General features: G+C 43.5%; 1 protein-coding gene across 1 annotated transcript in view; it reads left to right on the top strand.

Moving 5' to 3' along the window:
• The window catches only part of USP7 (ubiquitin specific peptidase 7 (herpes virus-associated)), a 45434-nt gene that overhangs the window by 15743 nt on the left and 8590 nt on the right, over positions 1 to 21101 (top strand). Inside the window, exons 4-17 of the mRNA XM_012647668.1 lie at positions 2997 to 3195; positions 5407 to 5545; positions 6422 to 6510; positions 7694 to 7802; positions 8961 to 9091; positions 9577 to 9631; positions 10734 to 10814; positions 10899 to 10989; positions 14262 to 14344; positions 16676 to 16785; positions 18134 to 18290; positions 19303 to 19447; positions 19727 to 19857; positions 20367 to 20501. Of these exons, the coding sequence (XP_012503122.1) occupies positions 2997 to 3195; positions 5407 to 5545; positions 6422 to 6510; positions 7694 to 7802; positions 8961 to 9091; positions 9577 to 9631; positions 10734 to 10814; positions 10899 to 10989; positions 14262 to 14344; positions 16676 to 16785; positions 18134 to 18290; positions 19303 to 19447; positions 19727 to 19857; positions 20367 to 20501 (1655 nt within the window). The remainder of the gene's footprint in view (positions 1 to 2996; positions 3196 to 5406; positions 5546 to 6421; positions 6511 to 7693; positions 7803 to 8960; positions 9092 to 9576; positions 9632 to 10733; positions 10815 to 10898; positions 10990 to 14261; positions 14345 to 16675; positions 16786 to 18133; positions 18291 to 19302; positions 19448 to 19726; positions 19858 to 20366; positions 20502 to 21101) is intronic.

Below are 21101 nucleotides of genomic sequence, written 5' to 3'. Positions count from 1 at the left end.
GGGAGCTTTGTGTACTGTGTGGTAACTGCGGTGGCTGCTTCAGGGGTGTTGGGGGCAGGACTGGAAGGTAGCGGGTTATCACAGAGTCTGGCTGAGCGTGTGTGGTGACAGCAGCTAGCAGAAACTTATGTCATTTACAACAAAAAGATGGAGCAAGGAAATAACACTCCAGTGGCATCCAGGCAGATTTCTCTCTCTGCAGGGTATGGAGTATCCTTCATAATCCCCAGTGCACTTTTAATTTTTAAAAATGTTTATAATTGTAGACCCATAGGAAATGGCAGAAACAGTACACAGGATCTCGCGTACCATTGTAACTATTTCCTTGGGCAGACAACTTTCCCTCGGTCGGTCTCATGTAACTCCTCATAGGAGGATGGTCAGGCCGGCCATATCTGTTGATGATGGGTTTCAATTCTGCTTCTTGTCCTAGGCCCTTGTCTCTTGAGCCTTGGTATTTAATATCAATTTTCAATTTTTCTATTAATATGAAGAGTTCGGAGGCACTGAGGTGAAATTTTTAGTCCCATGAAGTCTCATCTAAACTTCCTGATTAGCAGAATTTGTAAGATAGAAGAAATGTGCTTTGAGTGTGAGGCAGAAATCTGGTTATGTAATTCAACAAATCTGAACTAACCACCGTGTGCCAGGGCTGTGCCAGGCCCAGAAAGAGGCACAAAGATGAGTGCACTGTGACGTCGGCAGGGCTGGCCAGCTAATAGCATAAGTGCCATGCTGCGTTTCAGCCTTGCTTGGTTCTGTTTAATATTCAAAGAATACTTACGGAACTTTACTAAAGTGTAAGGTGGAAGAACAAAAACGCATTTATAGTATGTCTTGATTTTGTGTCTATAAAATCTAATCCTACAGAGAGCTGAATTACGTAAAATAGAGGGGTTAGAAGAGAGGGGGTAACCTCCTGACATAGAACTTTTTGAATCCTGGGCTGGTTTTGTATTAGCCGGTTTTTCCGTACAGTTCTGTGTATGTGCTGTGCTGCTGCTCTGCGTTTTGTGGGGTGTTATGTTACACTACAGAAGTGGCATTTCACAAACCAGAGGGCGGCAGGGTCGCTGTGCTTAGTGTCTCAGCAAATCTTGGGTATTGAAATCTGCTTTTGTCACTTTGTATGGCACTTCACCTCAGTGAGCCTCAGTTTCCTCACCTAAAAAGTAGAAATTAAGTTGCATCTGCCTTGTCTACCTTACAGGACTTAAGTGCTGCTCAGCTGTGCTTTGTCTCCATAAAAACACAAGGCAAAACTTTTCTCCTGAGCCATTCTCGACATCATTATCTCAAACAAGTTTCTTGCCTTTTAGTAGACTTTTATCCCGCAAAGGGATTAGGGTCACACCTAGCACTGGAGAGGTTTGAGTGAATAATTCTCTTAGCTGAGACGCACCTCTTTCAGCTGCTCTTCCTTCCGAAGTGCCTCTGCTGTAAGCCACTGGGCAGGGTGATGGGGAGCAAAAGAATGTGGGATGAAGAGCGTGTGAAGAAGGTAAAAGCACTAACCGTCACACATACTCGTGATTTTTCTTGAGTTGGTAAAGAATACTACCCTCTGGTGAGGACTGATGGACATGTTTTCTTAAGAGCAAACTCAGTGGCAAACTTCCAGCAATTTGAGTACACTATTAAGTAAGTGGCTGATACTGAGAACTCAGTTGTTAGTGAACTCTGGAGTCCGAAGCATTGTCGGATCCCATCGTGACTGCCTCTGGTGGTCTGAGGATGAAGGACGGGAGTGTGTTATTAACATGCTTGTCACACAAGCCTGCAAGTCTCATTTTGTGCCGTGGGAGCTTGAGGGTCAGAGACAATCAGAATAGCATCTGATTCTAAGCCAGGAACGGCCTTTTAGGGACTGCTTATGACTGAGAACGTGGCCTGGCACTGGAGCCCTGGTCTCCTGATGGCCAGTGACCTGTTCCCAGTCAGCAGTGAGACGGGCACAGAAAGTGAAAGAAAGCGTTCACCGACTTCCGTAGCAGTCCAGCCTTGCTGCGGCAATTTCACTATGTTTTATCAAAGTGTTGGTCAGTAAGAGACTGACGGCGTGGTTATGGGAGGGCTGTTCCTTCACAGCAGTAGTTTGGGAAGCAAACACTGAGACATACCGGGTGTATCAAAGCTGATTGACTTGTAGCCACTTGAAAATGAGTAGTCACCATCATCGGAATTTTAAAACCGAGACCTTCATTTGAACCTCAGCTTCCAAGAGGCACTGTATTGGCAGAAACCTTAATTTCTTAAATCTGCCTTTCGCCTTACTAACATGGAACAATTTATACTGTTCATGTGGAGTAGAGATACCAGCTCCTTCCTTCCTCCCTCCCTTCCTCCCCTCTTCCCTTCTTTGCTTTTTTTTTTTTTTTTTTTTAAAAGCTATCTCTCATAGGGAGTCCAGGCTGGTATTTGACAACAGTTGTGAACTAATGAAGTTGACATTTGTTTTTAGGGTTGACTCGTAGGCATCTTCTTGCCTCTAAGCAGTGTTGTCCTTCCAGGTGGCGAGTGGCTGTTCCCCACCCACTCTGGAGTGCTGTGCGCCTGCGCGTTCGCCACTCCCGCTCGTCCCCTCTCTAGACTCAGGCCGAGTCGCAGGTCTTACCCTCCACACGTACTGTCCTCAGACACATGTGTGAGCCGCTTCGTTCCCGTTCCCCAAAGTCTCCCCGCTCACTTGGCACCCAGGATTACTTGGGGATTAGGATTTAGTAGGCATTCTTACCACACCGAAGTCTAAAGGCGAAAGGCCAAGTGTGTGTGTCCTTAGCCCCCTCTGAGTTTTAGATTTAATAAGGAAGGATTCGTTCATTCAGAAACTATATGTCATTTCACATTTTTAAGCTTATAGTAAACTGGAACCAATTTTTCCAGAGTGTTAGGTTTTTTAGCAGCTAGATCAGGATTGTGTGGAACAGTTTATTCCAGTTTATGCTAGTGCTTTCTGTCGATGCCTGGGCTCTGATCGATGACGTGTTTTCTTGCAGACACCAGTTGGCGCTCCGAGGCAACCTTTCAGTTCACTGTCGAGCGCTTCAGCAGACTGAGTGAGTCGGTCCTTAGCCCTCCATGTTTTGTGCGAAATCTGCCATGGAAGATTATGGTGATGCCACGCTTTTATCCAGACAGACCACACCAAAAAAGCGTGGGATTCTTTCTACAGTGCAATGCTGAATCTGATTCCACGTAAGACCGTTTAAATGATGCAACTACAAATTCACGAATAGTTGTATTATATTTTTAGAAGCCAAATTTGATCAGCCTAAGTCAAATTTCATTTTAAACTGTCTTGCTGCCTCTGTATAGCCCTTTGATTTTAAATTAGATTAGGTGTTTTCCACTGGTATGTATAAGATCCAGACAAGAAAAGTATTATTTTTGTCTGGCAAATAAGAAAGTAGAGATCGTGTGTTAGACGCTACCAGCCCATGGAATCAGGGCCCGCCTGGACTAGCTGACCATTGAGCTGCCGGGCTTAATTCTTACCTACCAGTGGCAGCTGCCTGACTGGGAGAGTGTAGTTGTTGGTCAGACATCCTTTTCGTTGTGTGATACCATTTCCTGTGGTTCACTAAGTAAGTCCAAAAAAAAAAAAAACAAACCACATTCTTCGAGGGATTTACAACATGGGCCTCTGACTTTAGGAACATTTAAAAATTCTTGTGATTTCTTAAAGGAGATATACATTATTATATGATACAAAGGTATATTACACAGTTTCTTAATATTGAGAAAAATCTTGATGGTCCCTCTTTAGATGAAAGCAAAGATTAATTGTCACATTTTCATGAGTATTTCAAACTTTATACTTACTGAATCATTCTCGAACATTTATGAATTGCCTTGTAATCAGTAACAGTAACTGTTAACTATTCGACTTTTGTCAAGAGCCCAGTTGACAGAGATTGTTTGAGGGGAGTGTAAATCACTTTGTCACTCTGTTTACGTGGAAGAGCCAGGAGAAGCTGCTCGTTTGGATCACATCTGTCCTATTCTCCTGCCACCCCCAGATAGTGGCCCTTCGGAGCCCTCAATAAAAATGTTCTCAAAAGGATGATGGCTCTGGCTGTTCTGTAAATGCCCCAGGGAATACAATGCATTTTCTTTTAATGTTTAAGAAGTACCAAGCCATTTTTATTATGCAGCCAGGACCTGTTTATAGGACACATTTTTTTTTTTTTTCCTGATCACAATATGGTGTAATCCAATGCGTATTAGGGCTAGAATTGTTTTAGCCTAATAGACAATGTTAACCTCAACTGTAGCTTGGGCAGAGTGAGCTGTTCATATCCAGTGTGGGCCGGGCGAGGTGGCTCATGCCTATAATCCTAGCACTCTGGGAGGCCGAGGGGGCAGGATTCCTTGAGGTCAGGAGTTCGAGACCAACCAGAGCCAAGAGCGAGACCCCCGTCTCTCCTAAAAATAGAAAAAATTGCCTAGGCACGGTAGCATGTGCCTGTAAGTCCTAGCTACTTGGGAGGGCTGAGGCAGGAGGATCCCTTGAGCCCAGGAGTTTGAGGTTGCTGTGAGCTAGGCTGACCCCAAAGCACTCTAGCCTGGGCCATAGAGCAAGACACTGTCTTAAAAAAAAAAAAAACAGTGTAAGCATCCTGAGCAAGCAACAAATGACACTGCTCAAAAGTCTCTAACTATTTGAGTTCAATAGTAACATTTGTTTATAAAGCCCTACTTTAATTGCAAACCTTTAATTGGCTTTAAAATGGTGTATGTTTGGTTTTTCAGCATTTTTGCTTAAAGTCCCTTTTACCCATGCTAGAATGCATGTATAGTAGCACTCCAGTGGTTGTAGTTTGGTGCCCATGCTCGATGAATTTCGGCTTGCCAACGGATTCCTCCGTGCCCAGGCAGGACAGCACAGCTGTGAGGTAGCAGAGCCCCCCTGGTGCAGCCTGCCCACAAGCCCGTGTTTTGGTGCCGGTCCTTCCCCAGCGTTTGGAGGAGGGCATTCCAAGAGCGCTTGAGAGGCACGGTCCCTGTGAGTTCCAGGAGCAGAAGCGATGCTAACAAGTGACACCTTTATCAGAACTGAGGCTCACTATTTGTCCACTCTTTCTTTGCTGTTCTCTCGAAATCTACAATCAGTGTTCATAACTCAGAAACTTGTATAGATACAATGAAAAATTTGGCTTTAAGCTTTTTTAGGAATTAAAACCATGGGTTAAATCACTACAGACTGCATTGGGGCATCCCCCAAACACTATATTCAAGGTAAATATGCCCCCATCTCACCTTCACTCCCCTCGCCCCAGTCCAAAAAAGGAACAAGAAAAGACACAAGTGGGAATTTTGGTGTGCTCGTTCGTAGCGTCTTTAAAAGTGTATAAACATCAGTTAAAAGTGTGCACTAAGGCTTAGATTGTTGGTTTTTTTAAACAGGTCATGGTCTTGTCACGCACAAGCAGTGCTGAAGATAATAAATTACAGAGATGATGATAAGTCTTTCAGTCGTCGTATTAGTCATTTGTTCTTCCATAAAGAAAACGATTGGGGATTTTCCAACTTTATGGCCTGGAGTGTAAGTAATAGTGTATTTAGTCTGAATAATCTGCACATCTTGTTCCCTTAATTCTTTTGCTTCTTGAAATCCTTCTAATCGTTTTAGAGTCAGATTTTCACTGTATAGATTGGACAGGTGTCTGTAAACTTATTTTTTCTCCAGTTTCCTAGCTTAGGTTTTTATCAGCCATCTGAACTGGGCATGGTGACGTGTGCCTGTGGTCCCAGCTACTCTGGAGGCTGAGGCAGGAGGATCACTTGAGCCCAGGAGTTGGAGGTTGCTGTGAGCTAGGCAAACACCACTGCATTGTAGCCCGGGTGACAGAGTGAGACCTTGTCTCAAAAAAAAAAAAGAATCCAGCCATCTGGATTCAAGTCTCAACTTTTAGTTAAACATTAGCAGGCTCCCAATAAGCCAGGTTTTGCCAAAAGGCGTAATACCGTTTGTGGCCATTTCCTCAGTCAGGTGTAGTGCTGGGTGGTTCATTAACTTGAGTTCATTTTGGCTCCTTTCTGCAGAAGTGGTGACCATTGGAACATTCCTGGGATGTTACTGCTTAATGACTTATCACTGCTTCATGTTACCCCTCTAGCCTGAGTTCGTTCTCTGGAACCTTCTCAAGCCCTGCTCTGATGAGCAGACAGTGCTTCCTCCCATCCATCCAGTGCCATGGAGCCCCTGGACACCTCTGCTTTCGCTGTTTTTGTTCATAGACCACTGTTTAAAACAAATTGAAACACTACAAAACCAGAAGTGTAATTGGGATGTTTTAAAAAGTAGTATTTTAATCTATTAAGTACAGGGGACTTATTTCTTGTGTAATTGTTTCTTTGGAATGAAGTGAGTGAATGTTCTTATGCAAGTTGGATGTTCTTTTTTTTTTCTTTTTAATAGGAAGTGACTGATCCTGAGAAAGGATTTATAGATGATGACAAAGTTACTTTTGAAGTCTTTGTACAGGCGGATGCTCCCCATGGAGTTGCGTAAGTTTTTCTTTAATTGGGTGCTATTAAAAATGTCTTCTGTGCTGCAGTGAAAGCTGCATTTAGCATACGTGGGACAGAAATGGGTGTCTTCAGCATCAGCACCCTCTCTCAGTGCTCGTCCCGTGGCCCACAGATACATGCCTGCTTCATGTTCACTTGTCTACGTGTTGGACATGTATATAATTATGGTCAACCAGACAGCTATGGTCTTCTGTTCTTAAAGAACACATAGACTGCTCTCTTGGAAGAGCGCAGAGCAGTACGTAAATAACCACAGCAGGGGTGCCTGTCATTGTGACGAGAGCAGGGACGTGACAGTCCTGTCAGTGAGTGAGGATGGAGGGAGAGGTGAGCCCCCCAGCCGAGCTCGTGCTGGGCGAGGTGTTGAGAGGCTTTGCCAAACATTGGGTGTCCGGGGGTATGTTTCCAAGGCCATGGGCTAAAGGCCGGGTCACAGCACTGTGGACTCTGACTGCGCGGGAAATGTCTCCTCCATTTTGGTCACGCTTCGTGCCTGTCGTGTTCGTTCACTGTTGTCTCCGGCTTCCTGTTACTACTTCAGGGGTGGTGGGTAGCATGCAATTAACTCAGAGAATCTGTTTCTCCCAGCCAACCACCAAAATAGCAAAAGAAAAGCTCTAGGAGTTAAGAAGTCTGAAGTGAAACTGGCCAAATATACATCCCGGTTTTTTCTTGTGCATACATGTCTCTCTCCAGAAAAGACGGGTTTCAGCTCTTTCCATTTCTTGCTGACCCTACATGTGGCTTCTCTAATATGTATGTAATGAAACCACGCTGTGAGGCACATTTGGGTGAATGTCAGGGCTCCGTAAGTGTCTGAGTGCTGACCTTGGTGAATGACAGCAGTGCCCCAGTCAGCAGACAGGTGCTTAAACAGCTGTTCCAATGCTGGGGTTGGATTTGCACCACTTCACACACTTGTGCGAGCAGACACAAGTAGGCGGTCACTGGAGGGAGCCGTGTGATAAGTACTCCTGGCCTCGGTTTCCTTGATGGCAGGGGCCTCAGTTCTGTTGGGGATGGCGGAAAAGAGGTGATGGATGGTACATGACAGTAAGATGTCGGCCCTGTTGCCTACATCAAGTTGGATTGTTGCACACAGGGTGCAGAAGCAAGGAGGCGTGTGCATGTTACCCCCAACCTTGAACTTACCTTTTAGGTGGGATTCGAAGAAGCACACGGGCTATGTCGGTTTAAAGAATCAGGGAGCCACTTGTTATATGAACAGCCTGCTGCAGACGTTATTTTTCACAAATCAACTACGAAAGGTAAGTGGATAGTGTTTCTCTCCTATGGCCTTGCACCCATCCTTTCCTCTCAGGTATATTAAGGGACAAGCAAAGTCCTCCCAGCAGCAGGACCCTCTCCGTAACCACAGCACCATCTCCATAGAGGCTTGGACCCCTGCTCTTTAAGCTAACTTAGTGATCCAAAGTTTAATACACCTTACGTAAGTTTACAGACTTGTGTTCAAATAACTTTAGGAAGGGTTTTTTATTTTAAAACACGCCAGCCATTGACAGCAACATTTGAAAAAATTTATGTCAAAATTAAATTGAAAATTGCCGACTGTGCAGTCTGATTTTCACTTATTCTAAATGCAACTTATCTCTATTAAGTATTTTATTAAGAATTTTAGGCCGGGCGCGGTGGCTCACGCCTGTAATCCTAGCACTCTGGGAGGCCGAGGCGGGCGGATCGCTCAAGGTCAGGAGTTCTAGACCAGCTTGAGCAAGAGTGAGACCCCGTCTCTACCAAAAAATAGAAAGAAATGATCTGGACAACTAAGAATATATATATAGAAAAAATTAGCCGGGCATGGTGGCACATGCCTGTAGTCCCAGCTACTCGGGAGGCTGAGGCAGGAGGATCACTTGAGCCCAGGAGTTTGAGGTTGCTGTGAGCTAGGCTGACGCCACGGCACTCTAGCCCGGGCAACAGAGCCAGACTCTGTCTCAAAAAAAAAAAAAAAAGAATTTTGGAAATTATATATGATTGGTAATGAAGAAATGCAGGCCACACGGTGCCTAGCTGTGTTGGGGGACCACTGGCTGGGCCGTCCGTCTCTCAGAGTCTCTTTGCACTATTTATCCAAGGAGATTACTATGATAGGATTACATCATGGGGATAGCTGAATGTCGGGAATTTCAGTCGCGTTTATGTTTTCATCAAATCTTTTGTTCATAAGTTAAAAAATATAGTGCTCTGAGATTTATGAAATAAAAGTGGTTCTCTTTGGGTGGTGAGCTGTAAGTAATTTTAAAAATTCTTTATTTTCCAAGTTGTCTGTAAAGATTTTCATGATTTAAACTTTCTTACCTATTTTGATATAGATTAAAGCCCTAGTAGCTACCATAACTATTGTGTTACTAGAAATGATACTTCTACATGAAAATTAAATTCTTATTTCTGAATTAATCTTTTAGGCTGTGTACATGATGCCAACAGAGGGCGATGATTCGTCTAAAAGCGTCCCGTTAGCATTACAAAGAGTGTTCTATGAACTACAGCACAGCGATAAACCTGTAGGAACGAAAAAGCTAACAAAATCATTTGGGTATGTATTAGCAATCTGCCTTTCCCCTTTGTGCTTCCTGCTTTTTAAAGGAAGAATGAGTGGAGAATAGAAGAATTAATAGAGCATACTGTAGGTGTTTAATTTAGGGAGGCTTGGGCATTTAATTATGTCAATGTTTTTATCATTGTATTTCGTGTCACTTCTTTGGAAATAACAAGCTTTGCTTTAAACTTTTGCTTTAGAAATAATTCATCACTTAAAGTCTTTACTTTTCAAGCAAAGAACATGTATAGCTTTCAAATGTGTTACATTTTCTCGTAAACACCACCTCCCCTAGCAGTAAGATCATCAGAACAAGATAAAAAAAAGTTGTGAGCGTCTTGCTTGCCACTGAATTATAACCTCCCCAAAAGAATTCAAGAATAATGGCTGATTTTTCAGTTTAGTTTTTAAATCAAAGTTGCTTTTAATTTACTCTTGAAATTCGGATGTTTAAATGTAGTTGTTTGTTTTATCTTTGAAAGGTGGGAAACCTTAGATAGCTTCATGCAACATGATGTTCAAGAGCTATGTCGAGTGGTAAGTTTCAAGCAATACTTGTATAGTTCTTACAATTAATATTTTGAAGCAGTGTCAGAAATTCTTACCAAGATAAACTTCAGACCTAATTTGAAGAATGCCCATATTTATTTAGGACCAAACTTAGGCTTGGAAGGAATAACAGTACCTATCTAGTTTTAAAAGCTAGAAAAATTATTTGAATAATTATTTGAAGCTGGTGTTGTAGGAAGCTTGAATTTTAGTAATAGTAAGTAGTTGGCTTTTAATTTGTTAAATTGGCATATATACATGGAGTTACTAAATCAAAGAACCAACAGATTGGCTCAGTTCGCTCTCCTGTTGGTCCTAAATCATGTCAGAGAAGTGACTGCCTTTTTCTTTTAAGTGCAACAAGTTATATTTCAGTTTGTAAAATAAATTATACAAACTTCTACCTTTATTGTTAGTATTAATGTCAGGCAGCATAACCCTTTCAGAAAGCAGTCTGGTCATGGGAGAGCAGTGACTTCTGCTATCAAGCTAGCAGCCAGACCTGTCCTGTTCTCAGAAGTTCTCACTGAGGGAGTCCTCTGTGTCGGTTCTCCCCCTAATCATTAGTTATTAGCAAATTCTCATTCTTCCATTTTTGATAAAAGACATAGACACACACACATGAAATGGCTGTTCAAGGTGATTGGCTGGGCAAGGTGTGTTTTCTTTTTTGCAGCACTAGCTGGATTGAATCCAGTTCATTAAATATCCATGGACAAACCAGTCAATCCTGTTGACAGGCTCAACCTCATTAATCTCTTGGTGTGGACCATTACGAGTTAAGTTTAGTGAACAGTTTACATACTTTTCCACAGAGGTAAAATAAATATAAAAAATGCTTCTAAAGGCACTACAGATTACTAATTCATTCCAAAGGCTGTATAAAAGGTTAACCTCAACTGTTGCATGTAGATATTTTGTAAAAATCCAACCAAGAAAAGAGATTTTGTATGTTTTTGATAATTGCATGCCAAAGGTCATATGTTTAATAGTCTAGTACATCTTCGACCATTGAAATTTCCTAGTCATGTATAAAATTATATTCCTTAATCATAAAAATTTGTATTAAAGCCAAAACATTCTCTTTCAGTTGCTTGATAATGTGGAAAATAAGATGAAAGGCACGTGTGTAGAAGGCACCATTCCTAAATTATTCAGAGGCAAAATGGTGGTATGTGATTACCAGTTTTAAAGCATGGTTTTTAAAATGAGTTGTTTGACTACTGATACTTAAGCCGCCTTGCTTTCCTTACAGTCCTACATCCAGTGTAAAGAAGTGGACTACCGGTCTGACAGAAGAGAAGATTATTACGACATCCAGCTAAGTATAAAGGGAAAGAAAAATAGTAAGTTTGTGTTTATGTTAATGCCACGAGCTTTCGATAATTTCTGTTTTGGCTTGTTTACACAATCGGTATTTCTGAAACGTAGCCTAGATGCAGAGAGTGGCTCACAGGTTAAGCGTACAGCTCACACAGGCTTGTCGCCCCCACCCAGCGCTAGAAATGGAACTTTGGACCGGACCCCACAGCCCCTCCAGCTCACTGCCTCCCCTCTTCCAAGGAATCCACTCTTAGGGCTTCTGACATCTTAGGTTAATTTTGCGTGTTTTAAGTGTGTATTGAAATACAGTCGTGCAGCAGGATATATTCTTTGTTTCTGATTTCTCTTGCTCAGCATTGTATTCGTGAACACATCCATTGCAAGCAGCAGTCATTTGATCATTTTCATTGCTTCAGAGGATTTCGTTTTAGGAATATACCACAAAAGTTTTGAAACTTGATATTTAGTGGGTGGTTTTCAGATTGAGGCTGTTAGGTGTGAGGCAGATTGACCATTCCCGTGTTCATTTGCTTTTATGGCAGGAGGAATTGAATTGCTACCACGTAGGGCATGCGTATGTTCAGCTTCATAGGTAAAGCTGGTGAGACTTCCAAAGTGATTTATCAGTTTCACTTCCATCCCCAGTATGTCAGAGTTGCAGTTGCTCTAGAAGTGTCAGTTATCAGACTTTGAGGATTTTGGTGGGAGAATGGTGCTATCTTGGTTTTAGTTTGTATTTCCTTGAAGATCAGTGAAGTTGTCTTTTCAGATACTTACTGACAATTTGGAGATCTTTCGTAAAATGCCCGTTTAAGTGTTTTATCCATTTTTGTATTGGTTTCTCAGTTCTTAATTGATGTATAGGCATTGATGTTAAAGACGGGGGTGGGGAGGACGTGTGTCATATTTACACCCATGTATACAACTGTGGTGCTCATTGTTTTAGTTTAGATCCAGGTTTCCATCTGGTATCATTTTCATTTATTGCCTCTGGTACAGATCTGCTGAGATGAATTCTTTGACCTTGTATACTGTGAAAGGTCTTAATTCATCTTCATTTCTGAAAGACACATTAACTGGGTAGAGACTTCTGATTGACAGTGTGTTAGAGGATTCCACTGTGTTCTTGATGGCATTGTTTCCGAGAAGTCTGTGTCGTCACACTTAGGTCTCTTCCTCTCTGTGTAATGTGCTGTCTCTGTCCCAACACCAGTGCTGTGCCACCCCCCACCCTGCCCTTGACTTTTAAGATATTCTGTTTCTCACCGATCACAAGCTGTTAGATTCTGATGTGCCCTACTGTAGTCTTCATGTTTCTTCTGCTCAGTGCACACTGAACTTCTTGGATTTGTGGGTTTATAGTTATAGTGATCCTTAAATTTGGAAAAATTTTGGCCACCCTTCACACATCCCCCCACCCCCGCCTGCAGTCACCCCTGGTCACCTTGTTGGTTTTTTTTTTTTCTTTATTTCAGCATATTATGGGGGTACAGATGTTTAGGTTACATATGTTGCCCTTGCCCCCCATCCCCCCCCAAGTCCAAGTTTCAAGTATGTCCATCCTTGGGATGGTGCGCATTGCACTCTTTGTGTATGCAAATACTCGTCCCCCCTCTCCCCTCCCCCCACCTTGTCGGTTTGACATTGTGTTTTTATTGCTCTGACATCTGCAGTGTCAAGTTTGCTGTGAATCCTGTCTGTTATGTTTTCATTTCTAGAGGTTTGATTTGGATCTTTTAATAAGAATCCTCTGTGTTTCTTAATATGCTCTTGTTTTCTTCGGTGCTCTTGAACATATGGAATATAGTTAATAATAACTTCGCACTGATTCTGTCATCTGTGATTTCTGGGTCTGTTTCTCTTGATGGGTGGTGCTTTCCTGCTTCCTTGCATGCTTGGTAATATTTTATTGATAGGAGGTACTGTGCTTTTTATGTTGCTGGGTGTTGCATTCTTAACCTTTGTTTTGGGGCACAGATCAAGTTACTTGGAAGTAGTTTAGCTCTTTTGACGCTTGTTTTAAGCTGTGTTCGGTGGGGCCACAGCAGGTTTTATTTTAGGTCTAATTTGTTCCCTTCGTGAGTTTTCAGACCAGTCTACCCGTATGAGGAGGTATTTACTGTGGGCAGTGGGAGCACAGACTATCCCAGCCCTTCTGAGCTATGAGAATTAGGATTCCCCACCCCCGCCCCCCCAGTCCTGGGTCTCCAGGGGATTCTTTCCCTGGCCTCAGGTACATTCCACACACTCACGTGCTGGCCAGTAGCCTCTAATGGTATAGGAGAACCTTCTGCAAATCTCCAGACCCCTTGTTCTGTGCAGCTTTTGGTTCTTGCGTGCTGTGCCCGGTAGATTCCAGCTGCCCTGGGCTCCTCAAATTCTCACTTCTGTCTTCTGGACTCAGACACTGAACTCCATCTGGGTTTTCCTCCCCAGCACTGCAGCCTGGTCACGAAGCAGTAAGCTGGGTCCATCGTGGGCTCCATTGTTGCCCTTCTCTGGAGGCTCACCGTCCCATGCTGCCTGTAGACCAGAGTATCACAGTTTTGTTTTTTTCTTTTTCTTGCCGGCAAAGTGATACAGTTGTTTTCAGTGTTATGCGCTGGTATTATTCCAGAACGGCCAGAGCATAAGTAGTTCTTCATATACTGTGCATGTCAGTTCTGTACTGAGTTGCAGAGATTCTCCCTGGTTGTGTGCCTTGCTTTTCACCCTTCAATGTTGCCATTCTTAATGTTAGTGAAATCCAGTGTATCAGTTTTGCTGTTTACATCCTAAGGTACTCTGTTACCTGCTAGTGGTTTTCTGTTGATCTGCAGTCCACCTGGGACAGCTGTGTGTGGTAGGGATGTCGTGACCGAGCCCCACCTGAGGTCTCTAGCTGACCTGGGCTGTTTGTCGCTCTGTGTCATCAGCTGCAAACCTTTGTACTCATCTGGTCGTGGTTGTCCACACTGTACGTTCTATGTTGTCTTCGTAATTGTAGCTTCATAATAAGTGTTTTGCTCAAAATCTAAGTTACTGAAACATCAACTCTTTCTTACATATTGTTTTAATACCCTTTAGAAACATTACTGTGCTTTGGCTGATGAGTGAGGGTGGTAAGGACACATTAACTACAGTCGTGAGTGGAGGGTGTTACTGCTCATAGCTACAGTTAGTGACATTCTCTACTCTGGCACTCCTAAATAGGTTGATTTACGTAATTTATATCTGCGTTATATTTAAATAATCATATCTGGGTGGAAGCTTTAGTGATCAGTTTGGTTTGACTGTTTCTCCTCTCTCTTTAAAGTATTTGAATCATTTGTGGATTATGTGGCTGTAGAACAACTGGACGGAGACAATAAATATGACGCCGGGGAGCACGGCTTGCAGGTAACTGGGGTTTGCACCGGTGTCCTACTGCAGCTTCTTGCTCTATTTTCAGGCCTTTGCCTTAAATGCTAAGTAAAAATTTACTGGTAACCTTTTCATGTGTTTCCGGCATTAAGAACATTCAAAGGATTTCATTGCTTGTAGAGTTGAATGGGGAGGGGGCAGAGGGGAGGGGTTAGCAGAAGGTTGAAGCAGCAGATTCATCATCCGGAAGTTTCAGGGTCTGTCATGGTGTTTTAGGAAGTTCCCGAGTCCATCAATTAGTCTGTTCCTCAGGAGCGCTGGACATTTCCCTCAGTTGGATCTGGTCACAAATAATGTTTCTTAGTCCCTGGGACTCTGTTTTTGGTTGGTGGTTTTTTTGTTTTGTTTTTTGTTTGTTTGCTTTTTTCTTTTTAGATGAAACTTAGTTTTCTGAGGATCGTGACTTCCAGAGTGAGTGCATTCTCTAGGGTCATGGCCCCCAGGCGCTCTGGGCATCTGGCAGAGTGGTGAGCACTGCGAATAGGCCACCAGTCCATGGGTGGATGGAGGGAAACTGATGTGGCCAAAGTCCCTGGCTACTGTCCACACCATTCTGTTGGATCCCCAGTGTCCTCTGGGATCCAGTGATCTAGGGTCTCTTTTGTAGCCACATAACCTTGACTCATTGGGTCAACTACTTTATGATTTAAAATTTCAGATTGGCCTATGCTTACCAAACCTGCCAATTTATAATTTATGGGGCTAGTGTACCCATTTTGCAGTGGGTCACGGATTTGCTGTTCTCCTGCTAGGCCAGACCACTCAGGGACTGAGCTGTAGATCAGAACATCGCTCTGTAAACATTAATCAGAAGTTTGCTGGCCGGACGCAGTGGCTCACGCCTATAATTCTAGCACTCTGGGAGGCTGAGGTGGGAGGATCGCTTGAACCGAGGAGTTCAGGACCAGCTTCAGCAAGAGCGAGACGCCATCTCTACTAAAAATAGAAAAAATTAGCTTGGTGTGGTGGGGCATGCCTATAGTCCCAGCTACTCGGGAGGCTGAGGCAGAAGGATTGCTTGAGCCCAGGAGTCTGAGGTTGCTGTGAGTTAGGCTGATGCCACTGCTCTCTAGCCCGGGCAACGGAGTGAGACTCTGTCTAACAACAACTAAAAAAACCCACTAAGTTTGGTAACTGGATGTGCTTGAGAAAACATTACACTCAACGCGTAAGCATTGCTCTTACGCTGGATATTTTGAGGTCTGGGGAAGCAATATGTATTTTAGAGTGAAAGCCTCAATGGACAGTGGTGGAGGGACAGAATACTTTATCTTCCCAGTTAAAAACGTGCCCTTCATTGATCTGGAGCAGGTTCGTGGGTTTCGTTTTTGTCTTTCCTGAGATAACCCTGTCGTCTCAAACATGCTCATGTACACTAAAGAAAGTTGCCAAATAGGTGTGTCTTGTCACAGCCCCCAATTCCTGCAGGCCTGTGGCTGGTCACCGGACAGGTTTAAGGCCTGAGGGAAGGGCCATACTGGAAACACAGCTGTGAGTCAGACGGGAGGAAGGCCCCTGACGGCCTGTTAGTGGCTTAGAGGGGCAAGGCCTTATTTCAGCGAGAGCCGGCTGAGCTGGGGCAGAGGTGCAGGGAGGTGTGAGAGCTGGAGGGTCCTGGGCCCCTCCAGAGAAGGCCTTTGTTAGAAGTTGGGGTGTGGGGGTGTCCTGTGGCTGAGAGGCTGGCAGTCGCAGGGATAAGGCCGCATTGAGTGTTGAAAGGGCTTTGCTGATAGTGAATCAGGACATTTTCGTTCTCTTCGAAGTGATATTGAACAGCCAGGACTGAGCGTGTGCTCCACGACACATGGGTGCTTTTGTCAACATAAAAGAGCCTGAGGGAATGAAGCCGTTCACTTACAATCCTCCCAACCCGTGGATGTGTGCATTTGTGCTCGGTCCGTGTAGGTGCTTCGTAGGCATGCCTAATCCTACATAATTGAAATCATAGTTTTCTCCTTTTCCGTTTGATGTTTTTTTCCTGTGGATCTCCACAATTTTCATAATGTTTAATAGCTATAACGTGGTAGCAAAGGACTGTCTTAATTTGTTTCACCACCCCCACTGTTAGGCGCCAAGCTAGAGCATAATCCTACGTAAGAAGTCACTCACACAGGTCGGTGCAGCAGTTTTCAATAAGGAAGAGACCTAATAACAGACCTAAACAAAACATTTTAGAGGTGCCCAAATGGATAGCTAAACTTCCCTGCCTCTGCGCTCCAAACTTCCCCAAACACTTCCCACTCCTGCTGAAACACGTTGCTTTCTTGCTTTAAGGAACTAAATTTGCGTTTCTTTTTCAATGTTCAGGAAGCAGAGAAGGGTGTGAAATTCCTAACATTGCCACCAGTGTTACATCTACAACTGATGAGATTTATGTATGACCCACAGACGGACCAAAATATCAAGATCAATGATAGGTAATCTGTAGCGTGATGTGAAAGTTAAGATTTCATCATTCTGACTTACGGGACTGATCTCAGTACTTCTGTTCAGTCTTTGTATTTTCGGTTTCCTCTCTGATTTCAAGGTCTCTTCTAACTCGGTATTTCAAGAGTTGTAATGTCAAAGGGATAATGTTACGTAAGAGATTTCGGAGGCTGCTCCCTCTCTGAATGGATTTCTCCCTCTAAAGGATACTTCACCTGATTTCAACCCTATTCTCCACTGTGGGGGTCTGAAGTTCAGGATGGTAGGGAGGGTTATTTCTGTTTCATAGATGTTGCGTTTACCAGGATTCCTTATACATTTAATCTGAGCCAAACTGTAGATGTTACCTCAGATGTGGAATTTGATACTAGTGTATTCGTTTAAATAAGATTCTCTGGTATTATGTAATCTCTCAGTTGGTGTTGAAATCTAGAATTTGCTGGAATTTTCAAGAATGCTAAAGTAGGTGTTTGTGAGCCCCGTTATACACAATTTTCCAGAGCAAGATACCAGATTCGAGAGTGTGAGTACTTTGCTTTGGCACCCCTCATGCTGAAATCTTATTAAGAAGATCAAATTTTTTGAAGACAGTAATTTAAAACCAAATCAATTTCATCATGTCTGTAGAAGTCGCAGGATGAGAAATCTCTTTTTACTTTGGTTTTTCCACACTTCTCAAATTGGAGTATATTGGCCAGCCGCAGTGGCTCATGCCTGTAATCCTAGCATTCTGGGAGTCCAAAGCGGAAGGATCACTTGAGCTTAGGAGTTCCGAGACCAGCCTGAGTAAGAGCAAGACCCCATTGCTACTAAAAATAGAAAAATTAGCTGGGCATCGTGGCGCACACCTAATCCCAGCTGCTTGGGAGGCTGAGGCAGGAGAATCACTTGAGCCCAAGACTTTGAGGTTGCTGCGAGCTAGGCTGGCACCATGGCACTCTTGCCTCAAAAAAAAAAAAATGTGATGTATCCTCAGTGGTCTAACTCTTGGGCTTTCAGAATCATTTATTGGTATATTTTGAATTATCCACAGCCTAGAAATTCACATTGTGTACTATAAGGCTGACTGTATAATATCCTTGGATTTGAAACTTTATTAGGGAGCTCATTGCTCTATATGCATTTTCCTCATAAATCTAAATTGAAATTTTATGTAGACATATGGAAAATTCTTATAAGCGGGGCTACCTCAAAAGTAGCTCACAGGGTTTCTCAAGTCAAATTCATACTTTTCCCGTTAATGTTGAACCAGTGAATTAGAAAACATTGCAATAAATAAAACCAAAAAGTACAATATTTTATGTATAAATGAATTTCTTTTAAAATGTTTCTTAATAGGTTTGAGTTCCCAGAACAATTGCCCCTTGATGAATTTTTGCAAAAAACCGACCCTAAGGACCCTGCAAATTACATCCTCCACGCAGTCCTGGTTCACAGTGGGGATAACCACGGTGGACATTATGTGGTTTATCTGAACCCCAAAGGGGACGGCAAAGTAAGTGTTGGCTCGGGTGGAATGCAGTGCTCACTAGGAGATTGACACTGACGCGCTGCTGCGGCCATTTCTCCCTCCTGCTTGATGAGCTTGTTAGCTTGAGGTTTCTCCCTGGCCTCACATTGATCTGTCTGTCCTCTGGCTGCTAAGTGCTATTTTCCTGTCCATTTAATTGCTGAGACTTCAAAGGTAAATGATAAATTAGTGATTGTACTTAGTTAGTAATGAACATTGGGCTTGTATCTAATATGAGATATAATCCCTTATATCTTACGTGAGACCCAGCATGGGCTGGCTCAAGGAGGCCGGGTTGCTTGCCTCTGACCCTGTGTGCCTGTCCTCCACGGTGCCTTCCGTGTGGCTTCATCGTGTGATTTTCATCATCTCCCGTGGGAGAATAGAGGGCAGGATACCCATTTTGCAGATGAGGGTCTCAAAATGCTTGTCCAAGGCCACAGGGCCAGCGAGTAACAGAACAACAGGGCAAGGGTTCAGGCCGCTGGCTCCTGCCGAGGGAATGTGATGGAGGGATCCCCACAGCAGGAGACAGCAATGGAGAACACCTGCGACTGTGGCGTTCATTACCATTTAAAATGGCTCAGTCCACGGCAGAGATTGGGCGATAACTATTATGTGTAAGTTATGTTGACTTTTTTAAAAGTCAGGCCCTCACTTCCTTTGGTAAAATGAGGTGGCATAAGGTAACATCCCATTTCATTTTACAACCACAGCATAAAATTTTATCATTAAATTGGGTATACTCAATACGGTTTTCTTAATTTTGTAAAGAGTTGGTAGCGTCAGTAGATGGAACTTAAGTGGAAAGTGGGATATTTGAGTAGATTACGAAAAATGCCACTGGGTAAGTAGTAGCAGTTCCCACCGAATATTGAAGGTGAAAGTACTAATGCATATCATAAGAGGGATGCCTGGGCCAGCACACCATCAGCCTTCTAGTGCTAGGTTCCTGTCACTGCATTTTATCTCTGACATTCTGTTGCTTTCCTTCCAGTGGTGTAAATTTGATGATGACGTCGTGTCGAGGTGTACTAAAGAAGAAGCAATTGAGCACAATTATGGAGGTCATGATGATGACCTGTCTGTCCGGCACTGCACCAATGCTTATATGTTAGTGTATATCAGGGAATCAAAACTGAGTGAGTAGATCAGGTTTTTGTTTCATCCCTTACTTTGGTAAACTTCTATAGTTGTACCGCGAATCCACCAACAGGCTTGCCTGTCCAAACACATTTTGTACTTACTCTGCCCTGTTGTGAAGCAAGTTGGATTGGCTTGTGTGTTCTGATGTAAACTCACAATACCAAGTAATTTTACTTTAATAGATTATTTTATTAAAGATGACCTAGACTTTGGACCTTCTAAGGAAGGCAACGTAGGTCTGCACAGAGGTGAAAGAGGATGCATTTGTCCTGCAGGTGAAGTTTTACAGGCTGTCACAGATCACGATATTCCTCAGCAGCTGGTGGAGCGATTACAAGAAGAGAAAAGGATCGAGGCCCAGAAACGGAAGGAGCGGCAGGAGGCCCACCTCTACATGCAAGTGCAGGTCCGCGCCCCGCACCCCCAGAGAGCATGCATGCCGTACCCTGAGCTTGCTCTCACACCCGGTGTGACTGTCCACAGATCAGGGCCACTGTGCCCCGAGCTGCTCTGGGCAGCATTTTTAATATCGGGCCTCTTTGGGGTTAGCTGATTGGAGTTAGCTGGCGGGCACTTCCCAAGTGACTGCTCGGGCCAGTTCAGGAGTAAGGACTCAGCTCTTAGTGTTTATGGACAGCACAGAGGGGATTGGAGAGTGGGCGGAGGTCCACACAGTTGGATCTCCGGCTGATGCCCTACCGACTGTGATTACGTTGAAATGTAGACTACTCTCCTAAATAAATACCTGAGTTAGTTTTGGTCATTTTGTGAAGCTTTTCTTCATGGATCTTCTGAAGAAATGTCTTTGGAACAAAAGACTAGTTTTTAGGATTTTAGTATTTAAACTTGTTCAGCGTGGACTCATACTTTTTGCCAGTTGTAAACTCTGTTCTGTGCTCTCAAATGTGTATTCAGATAGTTGCAGAGGACCAGTTTTGTGGCCACCAAGGAAATGACATGTACGATGAAGAGAAAGTGAAGTACACTGTGTTCAAAGTATTAAAGAACTCCTCGCTTGCCGAGTTCGTCCAGAACCTCTCCCAGACCATGGTGAGTGCCAGTCCTTCTGGTGGCTTTTCTTAGGCTGACTTCCAGGTTCCACCTTTCTTCTGTGTAACTAGAAAACACTAACTACCTTTGGGGATAGACACTGTGTCCAGTCACTGCCTAAAAGTGAGGTACATGTCCTGTCTGAGAAACGAGTTTAAGAAAAATACTCTTAATATTCTGGAGCTCTTGACTCTGGTACAAGGGAATCCATGAGGTTTCAGAAACATGTTTCTGCCCTATTGAGCTAGTCTTTCCATAGAATTTGCAAAGAAGGAAGTTGCACGTGCATGTTGATATCCCCTGCCCTGAGATTGGGCACTCAAGCTCTGGAATACAGCTGACCCTGATGGGTGGGTCATAGTTGTCTTAAGTCAGAAGGGAGAATTGTAATTACGATTTTTTTCCCTTCTAATCACAAAACCAGGCTGGGCACAGTGGCTCGTGCCTGTAATCCCAGCACTTTGGGAGGCTCAGGTGGGAGGATCTCTTGAGGCCAGGAGTTCAAGACCAGCCTGGGCAACATAGCAAGACCCTGTCTCTACAAAAAATAAAATTACCTGGGCACGGCGGCATGTGCCTATAGTTCCAACTACTTGGGAG

Source organism: Propithecus coquereli, unplaced genomic scaffold, assembly GCF_000956105.1.
Source record: "Propithecus coquereli isolate 6110/MARCELLA unplaced genomic scaffold, Pcoq_1.0 Scaffold27, whole genome shotgun sequence".
NCBI lineage: Eukaryota > Metazoa > Chordata > Mammalia > Primates > Indriidae > Propithecus > Propithecus coquereli.
The sequence above is the reverse complement of the archived record's forward strand: the minus strand, read 5'-3'. Positions and strand labels throughout refer to the sequence as shown.